General features: G+C 40.8%; 2 protein-coding genes across 3 annotated transcripts; one reads left to right on the forward strand and one right to left on the reverse strand.

The window, feature by feature from the left end:
* Positions 1 to 8,856: 8,856 nt before the first annotated feature.
* TRMT61B (tRNA methyltransferase 61B) lies at positions 8,857 to 24,392 on the reverse strand. Of its 2 annotated transcripts, none has more exons than XM_066546299.1 (7): positions 23,820 to 24,392; positions 23,606 to 23,708; positions 20,924 to 21,114; positions 19,633 to 19,724; positions 18,992 to 19,227; positions 18,310 to 18,390; positions 8,857 to 9,265 (listed from the first exon to the last, which is right to left on the reverse strand). In XM_066546299.1, the coding sequence occupies exons 1-7, from the start codon at positions 24,381 to 24,383 to the stop codon at positions 9,246 to 9,248; spliced, it is 1,287 nt and encodes a 428-aa protein (XP_066402396.1). In that variant the 5' UTR covers positions 24,384 to 24,392; the 3' UTR covers positions 8,857 to 9,245. The 2 variants fall into 2 exon arrangements, with proteins under 2 accessions (XP_066402396.1, XP_066402395.1); XM_066546298.1 differs by lacking the exon at positions 8,857 to 9,265 and adding an exon at positions 17,996 to 18,130.
* SPDYA (speedy/RINGO cell cycle regulator family member A) lies at positions 11,812 to 18,061 on the forward strand. The gene is made up of 6 exons (XM_066546301.1): positions 11,812 to 12,040; positions 13,055 to 13,113; positions 13,369 to 13,454; positions 15,015 to 15,186; positions 16,061 to 16,352; positions 17,752 to 18,061. The coding sequence occupies exons 1-6, from the start codon at positions 11,812 to 11,814 to the stop codon at positions 17,838 to 17,840; spliced, it is 927 nt and encodes a 308-aa protein (XP_066402398.1). The 3' UTR covers positions 17,841 to 18,061.
* Positions 24,393 to 24,434: the final 42 nt, after the last annotated feature.

The raw sequence follows: 24,434 nt of genomic DNA on the forward strand, positions 1-24,434 counted from the left end.
GGGCTCTGAAACCGCCCCGCCTGGGCGGAGGGGTGGCGAGGAGCCGGGGGACAGCGGCCCCCACCGCCTAGGGAAAGTGTTACTCATCCTCGGGAGCTCCCGGGTGTGTTTGTCCTGTGACACACGGGTAGGGGAGCGGGAACCGCGGCCCTCCCGGCTCAGGGCTTCCCGCGCCCGCCGCTGACCTTCGGAGCCTCGGGGCGGTCCCCAGGTCTCTGCCCTGGCCTGGTGGCCCCGGGCTCTTCCCCCGGGACCGGCGGGGGTGTTTCCGCTCCCCTCTCGGCGAGCTGAGAGCAGACATATAGGGGCAGGGAATACTCGCAGGGAATGCTCGCACTTTATGGTGAGCTTTGTTCGCATCCAGGGAGCCCTGTGAAATACTCCGTGCTTGACATAAATTCTGATAATCCCTCAGTAAATTAAAAACCAAAACGCTTATCTATATAGAATAAACACTTTTGTAAGGTTCTTCACTGATCGTGCGTTTAGTTTTTATTTTCGGTTTTGATTCCTTTCTGGAATACATAGTAGATGTCTCTACCTCAAGGTTGCTCTGAAGATTCGCTCCTGGTACTGTAGTATCCTCATTTCCTCGCTCGGGGGAAAGCAGTCCTGAGTGCTTTGTCTCTGAGCAGCGCAGCTTTGTGGGAACCTACAACATGGAAGGTAGTGCCAGAGCCCAGCCAGGTTGCCGGGGAGGAAGCACGGGAAAGCCGGCTGCAGGCTTTAAAATGGCTTTCCAAAGTGTAAAAGCAATGTCAAAATGGAAGAAAAAAGATAGGTATGGTACACTGGAAATGCTTTATGAGCCTTGAGTTTATTTATTCAGTTAAAAATATGCATAGATCTTTCTAAAAGATAGATACATTAGCACCCTAGAAAAACAAGTTATTTTAGTACAGCATAAAACCAGAATGACATCCTGCCCAAAGACTTGAAGCTTCCTCCTACCAGTTCACTGTACAATAAAAATATGTTTCAGCTTTTGCATGTGGAGATGTCAGTAAGTGAAACTTGTTTGAAAACTTTGTGTGACTGAAGTGAAACTGCCGGTGAGCTATCTTGGTGTTTTTGTCTCTGTGCGCAGCTGTGTTTGTGTTGTACCTGCTTTTGTGTGCTGTTTTTGTCTCCAGTGCCCTGCTGCTGTCTCAGATGGGTCCAAGTTAAAGGAGTATGGTTTTGCTCTTTGGATTTGCTCCTGGTGCAGCCCAAATCAGAGTTTTGCAGCATTTGTCTTGATTCTTTTTGTGGTTTTCTGTGGTTTCTGATTGATGATAAGTACATTCTTCCGATACACTTGTCAAAGACTCAAAAGGAAAGCTTGGCCTAGCAATATGAAAACTTGGCAAGACTAAAGTCTCAGATATGGACTTCTTGTATGGCTTTTGTCAAGTGATGGCATTTTCCAGAAAGATGAGTAGGATCAATAAGCTCAGAAATGCCTGCCTTACTATAGACCTCTTACTTCATATTAAAGTACTGCTTTTTTCAAGATGAGAAGAGCTGTCTTGTCATTGTCAAGCTGACCTACGTAAGCCTTGATAAAAGGGACCAATAAACTTTATGATAGGCTTTTGCCTTTATTTAATTTATTTTTTTAATACGTAAATGTTGAGGAACAGAACAGGCTGGGTACAGCTAGTTCTCTTTCTTCTCCTGATCCTTGTTCTGTGCCTAGTTTTACAAATCTAAGCAGTTTTGAAATCTTGGAGTGACTACTACTAAAAGTTGCCCTCCTTCTTTCTACAAGCACCTTCAAATACCACATAGGCATTTTTTTATCAGAAAGTAGCTACAGCCTTTAGTATCTAGGGGCTGAATGGTCTTAGAGTATTTGTATGGACTAGAGCCTCTCACAGTGTGTTTTGGCACTGTTATGCTGTGACATGTAGCAAAATGTGAGTTAGCACCTGTAGAAAGTACTTTGGTAACTCTGCTACAAACATAGGGGCATCATGCAGACTTTTGTAGTATAACATTTAATTTGGCTCCAGTTTGCAGGGGCTGATAAGGACCTTGCTACTTTGTGGTCTTGCCAGATTTCCAGATGTGAAGAAATGCTTGTTTAAATGTTGCTCAGTATTTTTGAAGGAGAGTTGCTCTACATGAGGTCACTCACCAGCAAGGCAAAAGAAATGAGGGACCATTCACAGCAGAATTCATCTTACCCTCTTTGCAGGTTATTTTGAGGGCAGCTTCTCAATAGAATCAAAGCCACTGGAGCACACATGAGGCTAAACAGGTACAAGGGCCTGAGTGTTGAAGTTTATTACACAGGTATCTTGTGTTTGGGGGGGTTGGGAGGCAGTGACATTTTTGTACCTTTTGTGGTGCTTGTACCTCTTTGTGCTGAAATACGTGACCACATTCAATGACTATTCTATATTAGCTTTCCTCAGCACACAGCTCTAAATGTAAGGCCTTGCATATTGGTTATAAACAGGATAATTTTATCAACTATTGGAGATACCTCCTCTTATCAAATAGCTGACTGCTGATTAGGCAGTGCAGTGTAGGCTCATTGTGGTTTACTCTTACTAAAGCGTAATTACAGCTCAGACAAATGATAATTTAAATGCTATGAGCACTATACTGGCTCTACTTTATAGCAAAAAGAAAAATGTTTTGGTCTCTAAACTCTACATTCACAAAGTATGTAAGCCTACATTAGGAAAACTCAAGTGATCTGTATTTTTCTACTTTTGCTCTGTAATTTACATTGGATCCCGATCTGTTTGGAGAATGAAGTATTAGTTCACTAAAATACTCAAGAGGCATTGACTCCAGGGGGAGACTTTCTATTGACTTGAGTGAATTTTGAATCAGATCCAAGGAAATAAATCCAGCTCTTTCTGAAGCCAGTAAGAATTAGTGTGATACTGGGCTATGAGGTGAGGTCATTTCCAGGTCTTCACTAGAAATTAGGTAAGTGGGCTTTGTGAAACTCTGCAGGCACAGAAAAGCGACAGAATCTCCTTTCAGGGAAAGTCGATAGGACGTGTGAGTCACTCCTGAAGCATCAGGAAACATGCAAGGTGGGGCTGTGACATGCACTGTGATCAGCAGATCACAGAGATGAGTGGTCAGAGCGTGATCAATGCCACTGGGGTGTTTGGCAATCGGGTCTGAGATTCTTCAGAGGCTGCAAACCTGATTGGTTTTGGGTGTACCCTCCCAAAGATAACCAGAGTCTCATCCCTAGAAAATAGGCCATGTATGACACCAAATTGTGAAGCATAGTCTCGTTATTCTTTTTCTAACAAAATTAATAGCTTTTGAAAATTCATGACTTTTAACTGGTTAAGGCTGACAAAGGTAGAAACAACCAGAAACACTGATGCTCAAAAGTGCCAACAGGTATTTTGGACAGCAGACATTGCTACACATGTCATTATATTACAGACTTGCTTAGGAACTTTTTATAAGGACAGCTTCAGAGTGTTTGCATTGAACATTTTTTTTGGTCATACTTCATCATCTGCATAGAATGAAACCTTGAACTGTAGGAAGAGGACAATATTGAGAAATTATGTACAGTACCTTGTCCATTGTGTGTTTCTGAAGATTCCATGTTGTCACAAATTGACACATGTTGCTGCTCAAAGGACTGTAATAAAACTGGTGCTTCTATTGCTATTTTATTTTTCCTGCCTGTTTGAAAGCCACTAGTAAACAGGTAAGACTTGTTACATGGATTTGAATAACGAGAACATTTGGAGTCCTGGAGAGCTTGAACGTCTTGTCCATATGGAGGTGGTCAAGTACAGAGCCAAGAAAAATAAAAATTAATGACAGTCATGCCTTTCTGTTAGACTGTTTAACTACTTCCAAACACCGTAAAAAAAACCCAACAACAACAAAAAACAAAAACCCCAAAAAAACTACCCTACAACTAAAACAAAAACAAACAAACAAAAACAGAAAAAAAGAAGCTGTTTTACATGTTTGGGTCTTTTTGGTCTGTTTCTAGATCATGACTTATTTTTTTAATAATAACACAGTGTTTGTGCATTTTGACAAGACTGTCATGCACACTGAAGATGGAAATGAGTTCAGAGGCAGTGGCAACCCTGACAAAGCTGTCCTCAGCTCCAGAACCCCACAGCTTGGGTCTCTACCAGGTTGGAGACCTTCGAAAGTAAGAGTAGCTACTAAGAGGGACAGGGCTGTTGGTTCAGAGGTTCACAAAACTAGACAGGGTGTAGCCACAGGAGAGAAATGCTCATGCAATTAATGTATGTTCTATTTGTGTCTTTGAGGATTATAGAAACCAACCTGTCTGATACGTTGTGGCATCCTCACCTCTCTGCCAGGGCTTAGTCTTAACTCCAGAGGGTGGGGCCAGTAACAGGTTTGTCACCCTCATCTTTAAGTACCTGAAAATGCATTTCCATGGCTCTAATACTGACAGCATTTTTAGAACATCTTTTGTCAGCATTCAAAACGGCTTAAAATAAACAGCATTAGAGGTAAGAATTGTATTAACTCCTCACCCAGACTACTGCACAGCACTGAGGCAAACCTTCTAATTTCATACTGTGCCCAATTCCTCAAGTTTGTAGTGTTTGGTAAGGGCTCAGGGGAAAACATCAGATCACAAGCTGTAGTAAAAGAAGCTCTGTTTACATTAAAATTATTTCAGTTTTGCCATCTAAGATACTTTATTTCCCCCCCCCCCCCTTTTAGCTATTCTCTGTGAAAGAAGATAGAGATGAAACTTTGCCAAAACACTTATTGAGAACTGAGAAGGTCCCAGGCAGTTTTTACCATGCTTTGTTGTGTGACAGCATCTGTGGGCTGTAGGCAGAACTGAAGCAGATGTTTACACAGACAGTTGTCCTGTCCCTCAGGGTGGTGTTATCAGAAGGCACATTGAGTACTGCTGTCATAAAACCTGCCTGCCACTGAATTTGCTTGTGCTGGGCTTGTGCAGGTTGCCATGGGGCTAGTGAGGGCATGGACTTACAGTTTGCCAGGTAATGCCCAGTAAGAGCCCACAGACAGGACTGTACCTGGCAGGGAGCAGAAGCCATGTACTCCTCAATGGAAACAGGGTCACAGCATGCACACAGCAGGCAGTTTCCAGGGAGCAGTTAACATGCTGTAAATCCCCACCCACTCTTGCCTCACTCTAATTTGTGTGCACAGTCATACCCCAAGCAAAGGTGAATAAATACACCCATGAGCTGGGCAGAAAATCTCATCCCACAAGCACCAACACAATGGAGAGCAGAGAGTGGGGCTCAAAGAGATGGGCATGCCATTAGTGTTTTGCTTTTTTTTTTGTCCCTTGCTGAAATAAATTGCTTTTGTGTTGTGACTACTTTCACAGTTCATGAGTTTCCCTTATTTTTTCCAGTTAGCAAAAGCTGTTACCAAAGTTCATCTGTTTCTCCGTGCACTTTAATTTACAGCCCTTGTACTAGTCACTTTATTGCTTCAAGCTTGGAGTGAGAGAACTTTTACAACCTGTGATTACTGAACTTGGTGAAACAAGAAAGCTTTTTGACCTGTTGTGGAGTAATTATAGACCCTATTTCTACTTGGGAGGGGCATTCAATGTTTAACAAACTGTGGCAGTTCTAATTTAACTGTGTGGAGCCTGGACCATTGGATGGGAGTTAAAAAAAAGCAAATCCTGGACTTTTTCTACGTCACATTTTAACTTGGCTGGTTTTAGTCTCTAAAGGGCTGTCCTTGAAGTTCTGCCTTCCCACTACTGAACTTGATGCTGCTCCTTTCCTAGCAGTGCAAGAGCATGGGAGCCAAATTATTTGCCTATGAAAACAATTTCCTCTTGCTTCAAATCTACAGCTAAACTACTTTTGATTTTGATACTTTCATGGGGTGAGTCTTCTGAATGCCATGCCATGCAAATATAGCTCTTGACAACAGAAAAATTGTCCTGTCTTAATCACCACTATTGTTTCACATTATAGGGGGTGTAGTCATAGACAAAGATTCATTTTGTGTTCAACAATATAAGAACAGAGAATAAATAGATACTAAGTTTGAAAGAGTTCGTGACCTATGTGACCAGTAAACTTTGAAACTGGAAAACAAGATGAGAAAGATTAGATGAAATTTACACATTTTGCCCAGTTATAGAATCATAAGCCAGCTAGCTAAACCTTTGAACGTTCCCACCTATTCTTTAGCCATTCAAACAGCTATTATTTAGGAAACCTGCCTTCAGGAAAAGGATTAGGATGTTATTTTGAAGGCAGCAATGTTTTTCTACTTTTGATGTCCGTAGATAATAACATAAGATATATTTCCTGGATAATAGGTTCCTTGGATGTTTAGTGTATTAATGTGTAGTGTATTAATAGTTTAGTGTATTAATGTGTACCTACACATTACATCAGTGAGGCAAAACATTTTTGTTAATTTCCAGATGGAATGAAACACTTCTTTAGCTAACGCCATTTTAGAAAAAAGATTTCTTAAGTCAAATTCTTGAAATTTTCTCTGTCCAGCTACCTCTTCAGCAGGGAGATTTTCGAAGTCTGGTGTCTGTTAGTTGTTTGTGGGAGGAAAGAGGAGTAAAGGAAGAGGTGGAAAGTTCCCATTTTGCAGTGTGAATGTAAGCAACCCAGCCCCTCTGCGCATGCACATGGGCAGTGCCCTGGGCACAGTTGCACACACCTGCTCCTTGCTCCTGCACCTGTCTCCATGCGCTCCTTGCTCCTGCACCTGCCTCTCAGGAAGCCTCCTGCTCTTGGCATCTGGAACAAATGGCTCCAGGGCCATGGAGGTAGAGAGGAGTCCTGTGTATTAAGGCTCTTTGCACAATTCAGCATGAAGAAACAGCATGGGTGACAAATATAGCCATGGTTATTAAATACTTGCAAATCCAAAATGCAATCTTCAGTGGCTAAAAAAGACTTAGAATATGATGGATGATGTCAGAAGGTTCAGAAACACTTAAAGGAAATCACTGCAGGTCACCTCCTTTCCCTGTAATGTAAAATATGTGCAGCTAGTTTTGAGTTACTGATGTTGAGAGGTATCATTCATCTTTTGTGACATGATGGTGAAGACCTAATGTAGTCTATATCATCTGTTTAGTTTTACAGAGAAATTGGAACTCTTCAGATAAGACTACTTTGTTTCATTTACAACCAGCATACAGATGCCAATCCTTAAAAATAAATCTTAAAGGCTTCCCCTGTCTGCTTGGAATTAGTTAAGTTCATACAGGATGTATCAGTCTATTTACAGTAGGAATGAACAAGTTCAAACTTATGTCCCTGGAGATTTACGGAGATTTGTTGCTGCAGAGTGCTTGGCTGTTTTGAAGTATGCAGGAGCAGCATGTTTAAACATGCACTGTGTTTGCTGGCAGCCTCCACTTTCCTTTACCACTTGCTCTATTAGCCTAGTCACTATTCTCCTTGTGCACTGCATAATTTCCAAAACATTTTTTCCTTAGAGCTGCTCCTGAATTTCTCAGTAGCTGAGAATAACTACAGCTGTTTTGGTACTTAAATATTAGACAACACTGCTGTATGCTCAGATGTTCTTTTCAAGTAAACAAAGCTGGAAAAAATTTCCCTGCCCATTCATCCATCAGTGACATATACTTAAGTGGCACTGAACTATTTTTAATTTTAATCATATTGTAACTTTGTCAAAAATGAGGATTTAACCGCAAGGCACCTTTCCAGTATCCTTGCTTACTTGCTCCAGTAGCAAACTGGCAAACTGTGTTCAGTCTGTTATGCTTAGTCTTGGTCCAGGCCCCTTGATGCCCTAAAAATTTGTTTCTCACAACTCATCTAGATCCTTTCTCTCTCTTCCCACTTATAAAACAGGTTTCTGGTGACAGATGTGGGTTCAGGTGGTTCATCTGTTCTGCTTTACTTTAATCCTGTGACTTGCTACACCCTTTACTCTGAAAGAATTAACCTCATGTCCAATTTTGCTTTTGTAGATGTGTGCTTCAGTTTCACAATGGGTCTTTGGGAATGGAGCTCTCAATCCATGGGCATTTCCTTTAGAATGTGTTTGACTGAGAGGCCAGGCAGGTTCCCCCAGCAGGATCAGCAGTCATCTCTACAGGGAAGAGAGGTTTTTTTCCTATTTTGCACTCTGCAGGAAGGAGGAAAGGTCTCTAACTGAAAAATACATATTTTATTTGGGATAGTGATCTGTATTTACAAGAATCAGTGGTGGTTCTTCATGATTTTGTTTGAAAAGAAATACCAGGTGTTTTACCTGTATTATCTTTCTTAGGCAAAAAAAAAAATAAAAAGTTCACTGAAAAGGATATCAGAGGCAAAAGTCATCTCAAAAATATCAAAATCTGAAAAAAGTATCTATATCCTAAATGTAATTTATAAAAATACTATCCCTGTGTTTTTCCTCAGTGATGCTTCCTGATCTATCTGTAAACAACTCATTCACTGAAAAAACTTTAAGTCCTTTTTTCATTTAAAGGAATCAAACTGCTCTGCAGCTGCCTTTTTGGACCAAATTCTGGATAGCTATATAACCACATATATCATAATGGAATTTCAGTGTGTATATCAAATTATTTTTTGCTTTTTCCAGAAATAAGATTTTATAAGAATCCCAGGTCTTACTAATTTTATTCATATAAATATTATAGAAATACATATAATACAAATATATTATACATATATAATATAGAAATATATAATATATATTCTATGTAAATATATTTATATAATATACAAATATAATATGTATATAATATAAATATTATACAAATACACATATTTATATAAGAATGATGTATAAATTTATATATTATTATATGAAATTATATAAGAAGATATATATTTAAAAATGTATATATATCAAAAATGTAATTTCAAACTGTGATTACATATAGAGATGAAGAGTGGCTAAACTAATTTAATGACACCTACAGGAAGGGTTAGGAACGAGGTACAGCATGAAACCCCGTGTAACAAACGCTGCTTTGTCTCCGTTCAAATCACTGGTGGTGAAACAGCGCTCCCTGATGTCCAACAAGCGACTTGGGAGTCCAGAAGCTCCATCCATTCTTCCCGATATTCTTGGATGAATTGTTCAACATCCTTCTTGTAAAAATTGTAGTTAATAAAAAGCAAAGTTGGGGACCAGTTAATTCGACTATAGAGTCAGGCAAAGTTCTGTTTCCTTCTTCTCACTGGGTTCAGGGATCAGCCTTTCCATGTCGATGTTTTTCCATCGTGCTTCCGAAGTTGAATCCTTGGGTCATCCCCATCTCAGGCCTACATCGGGCTGCAGAGTCCTGCAAGGGAAGAAAGGCAGAGTCCCAGACACTTCCCTCTCACAAGTTCAGTTTCCTCAAGACTCTGATCCAATGTTGTGCCACGGGCCTGAGCCAGAGCAGGACCTGAGTCCTGGCAGGCTGGGGAAAATACACTGCTGGAAGAGTCACAATACCTGTTCAATGACTTGATTGTGACAGATTTTTGAGTGAGAAAAGAAGTCTTTTAATATTTTGTTGCAGAACCACCAGCCCAAAAATTCTTTCAGAGGTTGGAGAGCTATAGGAAGCTCTGTGTGGGTAAAGATTGACACTGTAAGTCACTTTTTATTGATGTAAAGGTGTAAAGAATAAGGAAGTATGCATGTCACAATTATCATTGCAGCTTCATGTTTTGCAACAGGGAATAAAAAAGATTTTTTTTCCTGGTTTTAAAGACTAAGATGGTTATGTGGAAGTTTCTGTCTTCCTTGGTTTTTCACAATTATCAAATGAACAGTAGTTAATTGATGAGTACTTTGACGAAAAGTAATATGCACAAAAAAAAAAAAAGAAAAAAAAAGAGAAAAAAAGAGAACAATTGATGTAGGTAACTCACTGTGAATATGTGTCCAAGAAGAGAGAATCTCAAAGAAACAGACTTTTGCCCTGCCGATGTATTCGGTATTGTCCCCACCCTTCAGTCTGTTCCATACAGAGATGTTGTTAGTTGGTACATTTACCACTTGGTATGTTTCTTATCTCTCTCCCTGATCAGAAACTTGGCATGATCTTTCCCTGACTCTAATTCAGAGCATGTAAATAATTTAGCAAATTATTAATAGAAGATGAGGAAGGTGTAAAGAGGACTCTCTCCTCATTACCATAACAAATGAGGCCACTTACACTTTAATTGGCCTGTGCAGGGGGAAACAGTGAAAATGGATGTATGTCTTGCCATCTTCCTAGAATAAATCTTTAGCTCTTCTAACAAAAGGCAACAGTAAGATTCACACTGAATCTTATTAGCAAAGGGATTTTTTCATTCTTGTTACATTTCAATAGACTGCCTTAGACTAATTGCATTAATTGCCTCTGTAGCAGCAGGGTATCCTGCACCTCTGTGTTTAATGATCTTTAGAGTCAGGTATCCCTTCTCCTTCGTGTCCCATCTCTTCTGGGGAGACGTTTATCAATCTGGGGAGATGTTTTAATCATAGAATCACAGAATGATGTGGGTTGGAAGGGACCTGAAAGATCTCCTCGTTCCAATCCCCGGCCACGGGCAGGGTGGGACACCTCCCACTATCCCAGGTTACTCAGAGCCTCATCTAGCCTGGCCTTGAACACTTCCAGGGATGGAGCATCCACAGCTTCTCGGGGCAACTTATGCCTTGTCACCACTCCCAGAGTGAAGAATTTCTCCCTAACATCTCATCTAAGCCTACTCTAAAACGGGGGGGGAAAGGGGGGAAGGGAAGGGAAGGGAAGGGAAGGGAAGGGAAGGGAAGGGAAGGGAAGGGAAGGGAAGGGAAGGTGCGCAGTGCTGCTGAGAGCCCCCAGGCAGCCCTGATCTGGAGGCGGGGCGAGCAGGAGGCGCCCCCGCCGTGCCCCGCTCCCATTGGCTGTCGCGGCCCGGAGCCAACAGGAGGGGCGGGAGGAGTGAGCACCCCGCCGTCCGATTGGCTGGAGCGGTGGCCCGCGCACGGTGATTGGCTGCGAGAGGCGCCACTCGAGGCGCGGAGGCGTGAGGGGAGGCGGCTGAGGGAGGCGGACAGGGACAGGCACGGCCAGGGGCGGCTTTGGGCTGTGGCAGCGGGAGCCGAGAGCGCGGCCTTGCCTCAGGGCCCTTCCGTGCTCATGCGGCAGCCACCCGAGAGCTGGGGAGCCAGGTAGGCTGCGGTGAGCCAGCCTCCGACAGCCCCCTGCCGGGAGACCTGTAGGCGTAAATACGTTTAATCCCGCCAAAAAAATACCCTTCCTCACTCTCCGTTTGGTATCCCCTTACATTTTGCGGTTACAAACACCACAGGTATGTTTGTTTCCTTGGCTGCGCCTTCAGGGTATGTCCAGCGTGAGGGATAAGATTAATCCCCAAGGGCAATTAGGAGCTCAAGACTTCATTTTAATCAATCAACATGGCTCAATCACAGTTCTGCTGCCTTAGTTCTATTAATATTCCTTAAAAAACCCCACACACAATCACAAATTGGAGGGGAAGAACACAGGTTTTTTGGTAGATCTAAGGAAGTGTGTGGAGCAACAAGGATCTGATAAACAGCAGCTTTTCCTGGAAAGGCTCTTTTCCCATTTTCCAAAGTTGATTGGAAAAAGCAAAATTGAAGGCTCCTTCTACTGGGGAAAAATAAAGCTTTATAAAATTAGAACTAAATCAAAGAACTCTACGTGGCTGTCTTAGGGCACAAGACTTAGATAATCAGTACTGATAAAATAATTTTTCCATCATCTGGCATACAAGTTCTACTGAAACATTTCAAATGAACGAAAGAAATGTACTAGTGCTGAAACTGACTAATTTTGTAGTTAATTTCTTCTTATTTTTTTAACAGGAACCTTTGCTAAACGAAATGAAACACAATCTGGTGTGTCAGACACCTCCCACTGTCACTGTTCATGTAAAATCGAGTGCATCCAGATCACATCAGCAAAAAAAACTTACTAGACTAAAGAGACCTGCTTTTAAAGACCATCAAGAAAATTGTGAAAAAGGGGTTCCTAGTCAGAAATATAAATGTCCAAAGGGACCATGCCTAGTTATTCAGCGTCAGGAAATGACAGCTTTCTTTAAATTATTTGGTAGGTTAATAATGTGAGATATGAATGAATTGACTGAACAGAATGTTTTCTGAGCTCAGGAGTTTTGAGAGTGCTTTTCATATTGAGAGTTATGGCAATTCTTTATCAAAACGTTTTTTTGTTATAGTATGGTATAGAAATATTTAATGTTTAAGTTAAAAATACAAGGGCTACCAAATTGATGAAATGTATCTTTCTTAAATTACAAATGAAACCAAGGTGGTTTGCTACTTTTAATTTTTGATAATTTTCCTTACTTTTTCTCTTATATTTCAACAAATACATGTAAAACAATGTGCACCTTGTTTTACACAAGGCTTAAAAAAAGGACTCCTTGTCTCTTAAACATGTTCTTACTGTGGGAATAAACTTCTGGGGGAAGAAGTGGAATAATCTAAGGAGTTGGAGCATCTCTTCTTTATTTGTGTCTCTTTCAAATGAAGTTTTGTATTTATTTAATTTAGCAAAGACATGAAGTAATAGTGGAAGATTACAGCTGGTTTTTATTTGACCCTTAAATACAGAAGTGAATCAGAGAGAGCTGCTGGTAATTACAGCACATGGTCATGGACAATGAAGCGCTGACCAAAAATAAGCAAGTATTACCCTATAAAGGCTGCCAGGTAATGAAGGTGCAGGATCTCAGCAGTTCCTCTGAAATAATGGTGTGCTATCACCTGGAAGCATGTAATGCAGGAAGAAATGATGCAAATAGAAAAAAAAAACTGGTTATTTTTCACTTTCACCTGCTGTTATTGAGAATGGATGAAATGCAGTCACCAGATTTTCCACCTTGCCTTTCTGGTAGAGTTTGTTTTCTTTTGTCATGTAAGCTTTTTTCATACCTAAACCTCTCCTACTGCAGTAGGGAACAGTTTCTCTGTTCCCTACTGGCCAGTCTAGCTTCTTTTCTTTCATTTGGTTTAATGAAAGACCATCTGTTATTTATTTATAAACACCCACTGACATAAACAGTTTTGGTGCTTGAAATGCTACAGCTTTCTCTTGTTACAGATGATGATCTAATCCAAGACTTCCTTTGGATGGACTGTTGCTGTGAAATTGCAGACAAGGTAAGTGTATTTCCTTCTCAGTTAACAGAACATTCATTGTGTGAGAAATCTGCCCTTAAATTACTTGATACTTTAATTCAAATACAGAACATCATCTTTTTCTAATGGTTTCACATGGAAGTTTCAAGAAACTTAATTCATGCTTTCCTCATTGTTAAAAATGATGAAAATATCTTGGTGCAAGATGTGTGAATCGATTTAGGAAATACCGTATCTAAGTAACACATTGATACTTCATTTTACATTTTAAAACAGTATCTCTTGGCAATGACTTTCGTTTATTTCAAGAGAGCTAACTTCACACCAAGTGAGCATACCAGAATCAATTTCTTTGTGGCTCTGTAAGTATTTTAAAATTATCTGGTTTTATTAGAATAAACTTTGCATTACATTTCTTTATGGCACTGATAATTATAATAGGTGATGAGACTTCCTTGAGGAATATATAAACAACCTGATCTAGGGGGTGGCAGGGGGGCTGTCCCTTCCAACCCAAACCATTCTGTGGTTCTGTGAAAATCTACATACTGTACATAAACAGTGCAAAGTCACTATTCTTCCTGTGATGGAACAAGCTTGAGCAGCAGACAGGGGTTGCTTGCAGTGATACACACAATGGCATTCTGCCTACCAAACTGAATCTGGGAGCTTTTTAAAGCATTACAAGAAATATATTCAGGACAATACAAAGCAACATGTATGTGGCTCACAGGTGCTCATATAAAACCCTATTTCACATCTTTGCCAGCCTTTAGGGCATTTGTAGCAAAACATTTCACCATGGCATCTCAGGAGTAAATTGTTATTAAAGTTTCTGTCAACATTTTTAAATCAACTGTAAAAACATTGCTAGAGAATTTCTAAGAACTTTTTTGAACAGTTGTAAAATGCCTCTTCTTTGAAACAATGGTGGAATCAGTAATGCAGGCCTACATAACCCTCTCTATTTGGCTATACCTGCAGAGGATTCTGCATTTTTTTTTTATTTTTACAGTGTTATGGTGCTCAGGTCATCTTTTCTGGTACCATGGCTTCTCAGATGCTCTGATTTGCACACTAGTGCAGGGGCAAAGGTGGCTGCTCTTTCTGCTGTCACCGGTGCTGTGGGTGACATCCACAGAGCGAGGAGGGCGCCCGCTGACCCCACTGAAGGGGAAAAAGCCAGGCCAGAACAGTGAAAGGATTAGAGGGGGACAAAGAGTCTGGTGACACTGGGACTAGAGAGAATCCTGGGGAGGAGACTAAAAGCCCTAATTTTTCAAGTGTGATTTACAGGAGTTTAGTACTAGGTGGGTCCAGAGGAAGTACACATTTTCCTGTTGTCTGAGAAGACAATATAAAACTGAAAGTAACTAGATAATGAACAAAGGGAAGAACAGAGACATTAAAAAAGTAATTTAAGTTTTGCATTTATAGCTAAAGGTAGACCTGTATTTAGTTGTTTGCTCCTAATTTAATATGAACAACATAATTTTCCAAGAATAGCTAAAATCCATAAAGTAAAAAGTGAAAAGTTTAAGATTTCACAGGAGAGTTTTAAGCCTTATTTAAAGAAATTAAAGCATCAATCAGAAACTGTTCATTTTATTAAAGGGTTTCTTGCCAGCTTGGAGAAGGATGTCAGGATGTGTTAGTTCTTGCTTATCTATTAATTTAGGAAACTCAAGGGTAAAACAATTTTTATAAAAGCTTGGGTTTTTTCACCCAAAGGATGCATATGGAACTAATTTAAAAAATACTGTATTCCAGAGAGAAGGCTGTATTTTGTTAGTGTTTTTTCCTCACAATACTAGAAAAAAGAACCACTGCAACATAGCTGTTACTTTATGTTAGAAATCATTCTAATATAGTGGTATAAGATTGAATAATATTTGCAAACATAAACATATATATATTTGAAGGTATCTGGCAAACACAGTTGAAGAAGACAATGAAGAAGCAAAGTATGACATTTTCCCATGGGCTTTGGGCAAAGCCTGGAGAAAGCTCTTCCCTGATTTCTTAAAGTTAAGAGATCAGCTTTGGAGTAGAATTGACTACAGGGCTATTGTAAGCAGACGCTGCTGTGAAGAGGTAGGGAGGGAGATTTCATATTGTAGATGCTGAAATCACAATAAGTCACACCAGCTAGCAATTTAGCTCTGTACAGTTCCTTCCCTAAAGTAAACAGACAATCCATGGGAAAGAAAAGATGCTCCTAAAATGTAATGGTCCATTTATCCTCCATATTTTTTCCTTCTCCATTTAAAATACATTGTTTGAAACGGTGTTTTTTAAGTAAACTAGAATATTTTATATTGCATACTGTTAAAATGAAGTTTCTATTGACAGTATCTGCTTCATGCAAATATTTATTTAAAATCTACCTTAATTTGTTTCACTTCATCCACTTTAGAAATAATTTTGTGTGCTTTACAATTTATAAGGAAAAATTTATTCCTCACTTTTTAGGTGAAGTGTGTATCTGGAAAAACCCTTGTCATGCTCTAAGTACGTAATGTTTACTTCCAGATGGTGGAAAAGAAAATCTCCCATTTACTCTAGAGGCCCATTTCTGGGGATGGGATTAGATGCTATGGGAAAAGCACAAGGAACAAGGCGAGTGCAGGATGCTTTTCCTTGCGTACCCTCCCAGCTTCCCACCATTGTTATTTCAGTGATGATGAACAGTTTGGAGCTGGCCCATGAGACCATCTTGTGTCCAACATGCCCAGCATGAGCCGCTGTTTGTGATGACTTAGGTGAACGTACAGGGCTGGAAGCTGGAATGTTTCCACACCTGACTGGTATCAGGATTACTTACCCCTACCTAAGGACAGTGGGACAGATAAGAGATGCCCATTTCAGCTACATTAATTCCCTGCCATACCCTAACTGGATCTAGTTCTAGCTGTGTGTTTCCCCATTATGTTTGCTCTTCCTGATGCCACCATGGCTGTTCCCACAGGTGATGGCTATCGCTCCAACACACTACATCTGGCAGCGAGAGCGCTCCGTGCAGCACAGCGGAGCTCTGAGGAGTTACGAGGAGCAGGTGCAGCTGCCCCGAGGCCCCAGTGCTACTCCCACGGACTGCCTGCTCTGCGGGAAGAAAGGCAGGTTTGTACGGCTCGGATTGTCATCCTCCTCCTCTTCCACCGACACTTTGGAGATGATGGACTTGCACTCATCCCAGAAATCAAAGGATGCCTTTTCAACTGAAAAAATGTTCATCGACTCTCCTTCTTATAAAGCCCAAGGTATGGTTTAGGTTTCATGATATAGGAAAATACTGTGAATAATTTTCCATTAGTTTAGGCAACTGTGGCCATACTTGCCCTTCAGAGTGCTGCAGGGACTGCTCTGTCCCTCCCTGTCACACCTTGGCAGAACTGTACTTTTACCCTCATGGATTCATTTTCACATATTGTATCTTGACTTCCTGGAAGTACCAACTGCTTTACATTGAGTCTCTTCATGTTACTTTCACCTACTATGGTAGATTTTGGGTGCATTCCAGTCTACTCAGGCATTTGTTACTATTCTTGCACTATAAATGTAATTGAAAATCCTGTTTTAAATGATTTTTTTATGGCTGGAACAATAAGAATACTGGTATGTGTAAAGTGAGTTAAAGTGCTCTTGCTGAGAGCATGTTTTGAGAAAGGGCAGGATGCTCATTTGTGGTATGGGTTTGGACATAGGTTAAATCACATTTTCCATTTTCCTCTAAGTATCTGATTTGTTGACAATTTATACAAGACTGTTTTAATACTGGGGTATGAGTAGAAAACAAGGGCTTATTGCAAGAACTGTTTACATAATTGAATCTCTGCCCATTAATCTACTCACAATAGCATCCTCAGCCTTTGCATTAGGGGCCTCTGTTACATACAGCAGCTGTGGGGCAAACCCATTATTAAATTTATTATTAGAAGTTAAGCACACTTGAGATGTAAACTTCCTCAGGCATCTGGATAAGGCCTCAGCTCTGCAAAGACACTCTCCTGTAATTAACCAGTGCAGAGTTCCTAGCATACTTATCTAATACAGAGGTAGTTATTTATAGCTCTGTATATTTTATTTGCATGTGTTCTCATTAATATCCAAATTTTCACTCTTACAGTAAGATTGTTACTGTTTTTGACAGCTTTAGTACAAACATGATTCTCAACTTGGAAAAAATGGGCATTTGAATATTTCCTGAGATATAAAGCAAGTCAGTGTTTACAAAACATAACTTAATAATTTAATGTGTTAAACATCACCACTCAGGGAAGACCCAAAATGACTTTAAGTCTGTTTTTACTTGAGAGATCTGGCTTCTCATCTCTGACAAGGGCCAGAAAAAATTGTTTCCTCCAACCATTTGAGAATACTTTATATGAAGTGACATTCACAAATAAGCAGGCAACTTACAGCATGAGTGCTGCAAGGGAACCAAAGCTGTGCCTGTCAACAACTGTTTTGATGTTGAAATAAGCAGAGCTTTATCAAGTGAACACATCCAGTGAATTTCAGTATCTCTTAAAGTTATGTTTTAAGAACTTAGTTCTTAAAGAAATCTACACTTGGAAGCCAGCAAAGTATTCATTTCAAAGGAGAGCCTTTGATCCCTTATTTTCTTACTAAAATTTTTTTTGTCCTTATTTCTGGTAGACTGTCTGAGGCTGTCCAGCAAAAGGCAACCATGTAGCACCCTGGATCAAGATAAGTCTATGGACTGGTTTACAAGCAATGGAGAATGAAGTGCGCCTGATGAGACAGAAACAGAACAATCTGGGCTGCATCACAACACCAGACGTGATGATTCACTTCAAATTTTTCCCTTTACATAGTGGGATAACAGTTGGTGTTTCAAACTTGATGCCAGGTAGAAATCAGAGCAGTCATTGCTTAAAAGTTACACAACTTGCAAAATGTAGCATCTACTTTGTTATGTTTTATTTCATTCTGATACAATATTCAAATTAGCAGCTAGGGAGGCAGCAGCATCAAGAAAGCAGTGGTCGAAACTTTCTCAGCTTGGTAAGGAATGCTAATTAAAAAACAAAAGTTACTACTTTAGTATTTCAATACACAATGATTATTTTATTATTATAAGTTTTTTGGTTTCATGATATAGGAAAATACCACATGCTAGTACAAAAAAAAAAAGTTTCTTTGTAATAAAAATACCACTAAATATTTAAGATAAACTTTTTCCAAGTGTCTCACCTGAATGAGCTTCCTGCCAGTGGGATGGTCGGGCAATGTAAGGCACTGAGTGGTTTGTTTCAGCAGCATCACTGACTGATCCTGTGAGAAGGACATTTCTTTTTATTTTGTTCCCACAAGTTTAAGACCTACATGCAGCCTAGAGTAGACAATGTACGTGTAATATTTTTCCCTGATATGTTTTCTTTTTTTTGTTGTCACCTATCAGAATATTCAGAACTCTTTGCATTTTGCAGACCTAGACTGTATATATATTTACATTTGTCATATAAATATTTTATATATATATATGGCAGCATTTTTGGATTTGCCAGAAAAGCATAATTTCAAAACAGAGCTCACCGGCCACTGTTTCTCCTAAGGAATCCTTAAGTCCATCAGGGTCCTCTAAAGCAGCTTTGGGGCGAGTATTAAGAACAGCTTTTTCTTAAAAATCAAAAATTTGAAAACAGTAGTACAAGGGCAGTCATTATTTATTGCAGATTGCATTTTTTTTTCTTTTAGCCCAGGTTTTTAGTAGGATATTTTAACTTAAATAACAATTAATAGTCTTCTTTAAACCTGACAAGGTCTAGGGTGTCCTTGCCTGTTCTCAGCTGACCTAGGTAAAAGCACTGCCTCTTCCTACACTGGATTATCAAAGTGCAGTAGTAGGGGATCTCATCAGCAGTAAAGTCCTTACCATTGTATTCGCTCTCCTTAAGAACTGCTTCATCCTGAATATGGATTTCTTCATATTCATTTTGAGGTGGTTCTTCAATATTTTCTCGAGTTCCCACCATTTGGCTTGATTTGTTATGCTTGAGGTTAGCAGGGAGTACTGACCAGCTCCTGTGAGTTACCTCAATTATCCTTTCACATAAAAAAGGAAGCTTGCAGCTCCGTATTCTGGCTAAAAGGTCAATAACCTGTGTGATGCTTTTGAAGAAATGCAAAGGGTCAAGTAGTATTTTGAAAACCCAAAGCACAAAATTTCAGTTCTACTGACTTTGGCACATTCTTTACCTTTGAGGATACCAGAGTCCTTCAGTTTTAGGGTAAAGGAGCAACCTGACTATTGCATTGGAGAACAGTGCAGTTGCTCTGAGGATGCCACAAAGGCCAAACTTCACTGACCAGAATGAGAATATTCCCCAGGCAGATGCCAAAGGATTTGGCTGAGTGTAATTTATACCGAGTACAACTCCCAAAGAAAGTTACATGGGGAAAAAACCCAACTTTGTTAATAGTTTCATGAATGCTGGATGTATATTTCAGAAGATGCTTGGTTTTGTACTGAGGCCAGGTAATGCCTGAATAAAGGTGCCAGAAAGAAATACTTACTTTGCCAAGTACACAGCACACACCCCACCTTGTTTCAGGCTTGGGTGTACGACAGGCAGAGCACACTGAGGGTTCAGCATGTCCAGAACTACCTGCAAGAGAAAGAAAGACATATTAATGTTCCTGGGAGAACATATGTACATCTACCAGTGTAACACAGAACAGTACTGGGGGGAAAAAAAGGTTATGGAAAAGAGATACATACAACAGCAGGATGTAATCATCCACCAGTTTTATCACTGCCTCTCAAAACCTGAGATGCACACTTACACAAAATTAAGTCCTCTCTACTTCCAAATGAATTTCTACTAAAACAGCAAGTAGCATTTAACCAGCTAAGGTCTGTAGGAAGTTAAGCCTCCTAGTAATTAAATCCCATAACCCTGATAGTAATAAAAACTTTTAGAAGACTACATTTACCAACACATTTGAATACCTATTTCTCATGTGAAAAAAAAAAAGATTGCTCAAATGTATAAAAAGAACATATTAAGGTCACAATGTCTAACTTGCTGTCAGTTTCAAGATTAAAAATACTTCTTGTCTTTGGCAATTTATCCATCTTCTGCTAGGAAGCTATTCAGATTGTAGAACAATGGGATATGCAGTATCTGATCCTTCCTGCAGGACTGTTACTTAAAACATTTTTGAAAAGGTATTTTTATGCTATGTATTATATTTCTTTGCTTGCACCATTTTAAAAATTGCTATTTGTTTAAAGCATTTAGTAAGTAGTTGTAAGTAGTTTGTCAGCTTTAGAGGGAAGGGCGCTTAACCTCAACCTATTTTCCTCAGCAAAACTCCTTTTAGGAAATCTGGATACAAAGAAGCAGCCACAGGAGAGCAAGCCACAGCATTCTCTAAATTATGGTGTAGTTACATTGTGCATTCTATATAGCTGATAGCAAAGTGGTCACATAGTTGCATATTAAATAAGGTTCTGTATTCTTCTGAAATTTAATGCTTGAAATATGTATCTCATAAAAATATCAGTTTTGCAGAGATACAAGAAAGCAAGTTGGTATTTGCTTATAAGACAGCAGTAATTAATTGTAATATTTCTACAGTACAGCTTTATCACTCTTTCATTTGACAACCTGTAACTGAAACCTTGAAAACATTTGTATCTGACAAAAAAAATTACAATGTTTCTTTCACTGATGAGGACCTGGATTGTTATTTCTCATGTTACACTAGATATGGGAATCCCGTTGTGACTGCGAGCACTAGAGGTTTTCATTAATGGAGAAAAGACAGGTGTCAAACAGGGGGGTTGTTTGGATTCACTCACTGCATCAAGTGTTACAGATTTCAGATCTGCAGCAGCTGTTGAAATGTCTTTCAGAATGAACTCCACGTTATCTGGCCACTCGTCCGTGTGTCCTATGTCCCACGCAGAGCGCCAGTGCCTGTAATTCTTCTTAGCTAAATTATGATGGTCCTCTCTGATTTCATAACTTAGAACACGGCCTTTGGGCCCAACTGCAAACAAACAGAAGACACTCCACTCACCACTTTACACTGCTGTTACAAAGACTTGGGGAAAAAACCCAACAAAAGCAGAAACCATAGTCTATAACATAAGTACACCTTTCCATCTCCACTTTAGGAAATGGTCACATATGAAACAATCGATGACAATCTATGTTTTCTTTACATTTAAAACAAACATGCAGAAAAAGTGCCATGTTAGTTCTTTCACAGACAGAAATCCATCAATGCACAGATGAAATAAAGTGTAGTTATGGTAGTACAAACTGTTCCAAGATGTTTTCCTGAAGTCACTCCTGCAGCAAAAGACAAGTAGAGCATCTGTGGCCCCTGCTAGATCCTTCTGCTAGAGCAACCAGAGGTACCAGCTGAGAATGCTGCACCAGTGCTCACAGCTCAGAGAAACCTGCTCACTGATCTCAGCCAGACAAGTTTTCCAGGGCACTCTTTGATTTACTCAGGGTTCTGTAAGTTTCCTGTTACTGTCTGCAACAGCAATAAATTATTAAGTCTAAATTTACTACTGTGAAATTTACCGTGAGTCCAATGTACACTGTATGTCATACAGGATGCATTTCCAGGCTGTGCAGGCAGACAGCAGGGTGTGCACTGCTGTATTCCATATTTGTATTACTCCAGTTCCTCAAGCCTATCCCCACCACTCACTTCTCTCTCCTTGCTACTTTGGAATGGGTGCAGACAGCAGTCAGGAAGCAGCAGCTCCCCAGGTCAGTTCTGTGCCTTTCTAAGCCATTTCAGTTTGAAGTCACCAGGCCCCTTCCCTCACCTATGTGATCCCACAGTGAATACATTCAGATAACTGAGTAAAAGAAGGGATTGATTTCCCCACAGTCACTCCTTGATCCAGCTCACCCTGCATCAGACAAAGGCCAGAACCAGCTGGTAAGAAAGGGAAGGTTGCAGCACGTTGCCTTTGATCACCTGAAGCAGTTGTAGAGTCACAGTGCCAACTCCTTGTTACCTTAGATTATCAGTTTAGAAACATCAGAAAAATTCTTCACACTGGGGGGGTCAGTTTTACCCCCACTAATTCAAAATAATTCCTACTTTTGAAACTGCTTTTTAAAAAATAAGAACAAGGTGAAGTAGCTAGGCAAACCTTCATTGCTGTGAAGCTACAGTATATATACAATTTGCATACATCATATTTTCCAGTTCTCAAAGATTTTAAAGTCATGACAAATACCACTCTCTCAACTCTCCTGTTTCATGCCAGTAGTTTCTGGAAATGGTTAAAGAGAGAATGGAAAAGAAAATACAAAAGGAATAACAAGAGATGATTGAAATCTGTTAAATCAACAAGAATTTTGGAAATTAAATAGTTCCATGGACATTGGTAAGGTGCCCGCTAGATTTGAATTCCAGCATTTACCCACACAGCAGCTGTTTTCCTTGTTGGGTATCACTGGTGTGTATTCAATGGTGGCAAAAGCAGCCATCATTAGGAACCAGCAAATCAAATCTATTTATTTCTGCATCAGCACCAAAGTGTGTTCAGCTGTGACTAAAACTGGCTGTATTTGGGGCCAATTTAAATTCGATAAATTTGAAAATAGCAATGCAATTTCATACCTTTTTCTCACTCCTCAAGATAGAGCTGATCTAGCACACAACTGCATTCTTTCCCTGGATAGGGTTAACAGCCTGGTAATGCCAATGTTTCTGCCAATTTGGCCCATTTATAGCTAAATAAAAGTGATTAGAAAAAAACTGTTGGACAAGACTGAAAAATGAGAGGAATAATTGGCAAGTTCAGGTGTTATTGTATGAAATGGCCACAGTAGGCTGAATACCCAAGGCAGAAAGATCAGCTGCTGTTTTAGCAAGAACTAGCTTTTACCTTAGCCTGTAGCAGGTATTCCATCTCTTTGGGTTCTGGGTCTGCCTCTAGGGCCAGATGGGGAAAGCTAAGGACTCCTACTTTCCCTCTCTCTAAATGGAAAGAGAAGTGCTGATCTTTATCTTCTGTTTCCTCAGCATGTAGCTCCTACAGCAGCAATGTTTGCTTTGAGGATAATCCCACGCTAGCTCCAAAATCCCAATGGAACTAAAAAACCCCAAACACCATCTTATTCCAGAAATATGATCAGAAGAAACCAAGCAATAGCAGTAGGAGGCAGATGGATGGAGAGAGAGCAGAGGTGCAACTGCCTACCCTGAAACTTGGGCCCAACATATCAAGACCAGCTGCAGTTGAGTGATCTTGAGGCATGGCGGAAACTCAGCTTTCTGCAGGGCTTTTGGTAACCATTTACACTATGGCCCTCTAAGCACAGTCAGAATGCTTTGCAGTCCCTGTGCTGATGTAACTTTCCTTCAAGTCAACAAACTATACATGAACTGCAGCAAAGCTTTCATAAATAGTACGGACCACGAGAACCATAAGTATCTGGGCAAAAAAACCCCCAAGTTGTGATAAGGAAATAAATAAATACCGTATTGTCTAAAGTCAGGTTCTCACCTGCTCTTGACAGAAACAAGCTCATAGCACCAGACCCGCTGCCAGTTTCCAACACGATGTCTCCCGGGTGGATATCCATCATCATTAATAGAGCACTTACATCCTGCGAGCGAGAAAACCATGGCACGATACTATTAAAATTAAAGTTTTAATATTATTAAAGGTGAAATTAAAGGTGAGATTCGGCCAGCGACCTGCCAGCCACCAGCGGTACCTTGGGGTAGGCGATGGTGGCTCCCCGCGGCATGAGCAGCACGTACTCGTCCAGCGAGGGCCGCCTCAGCAGCAGCCGCTTCCCGGCCGACGTGCGCAGCATCTGCCCGGGCAGCTGCCCGATGATGTCGCGGTGGGGAAGGAGGCCTCCGGGGCTGCTCAGCACCGCCTCCGCCGCCAGCCGGCACAGCACCTTCAGCGTCCAGTTGTTCTTCCTTGGCACCTCCGCCAGCGCCAGCTCGCCGGCGCGGAAAGGGCCGGAGCGCGGACCCGCCGCCCCAGCCAGCGCTTGACGGGGGGCAAACACCGGCACCTCCTCCTCCTCCTCCTCCTTCTCAGGGCGAGCCTGAGGCGGCTGAGGCGCTGCCGCCGCCGCGCCCCGCTCCACCGCCGCCGCTTCCTCGGGCGGCAGCAGCCGCCTCACCCGTTCCAGCGGCGACAGCGAAGTCTCCCATGCCCGCCTGCGAGGTTTCCTATCAGCAGGAAAAGAAGAGGAAGAGGATGAAGAGGAAGATGAGGAAGATGAGGAGGCGACCGCCCGCCGCAGCGCGTGCCAGGCCCTCATGGAGCGGCCGGGGGCGGGAAAAGGGGGCGTGGCTCTCCTTCGCGACCGTCG

Source organism: Molothrus aeneus, chromosome 3 (assembly GCF_037042795.1).
Source record: "Molothrus aeneus isolate 106 chromosome 3, BPBGC_Maene_1.0, whole genome shotgun sequence".
Taxonomy (NCBI): Eukaryota; Metazoa; Chordata; class Aves; order Passeriformes; family Icteridae; genus Molothrus; species Molothrus aeneus.

Excerpts from the sequence above, each read along its gene's own strand:
- SPDYA (XM_066546301.1), top strand. The coding sequence starts at position 11,812 with ATGAAACACAATCTGGTGTGTCAGACACCTCCCACTGTCACTGTTCAT. Across the intron at positions 12,041-13,054 it reads AGCTTTCTTTAAATTATTTG|ATGATGATCTAATCCAAGAC; the intron begins GTAGGTTAATAA and ends CTCTTGTTACAG. Across the intron at positions 16,353-17,751 it reads TCCTTCTTATAAAGCCCAAG|ACTGTCTGAGGCTGTCCAGC; the intron begins GTATGGTTTAGG and ends TATTTCTGGTAG.
- TRMT61B (XM_066546298.1), bottom strand. The coding sequence starts at position 24,383 with ATGAGGGCCTGGCACGCGCTGCGGCGGGCGGTCGCCTCCTCATCTTCC. Across the intron at positions 21,115-23,605 it reads CTTGTTTCTGTCAAGAGCAG|TTGGGCCCAAAGGCCGTGTT; the intron begins GTGAGAACCTGA and ends GTTTGTTTGCAG. Across the intron at positions 19,725-20,923 it reads AATCTGTAACACTTGATGCA|GTAGTTCTGGACATGCTGAA; the intron begins GTGAGTGAATCC and ends TTTCTCTTGCAG.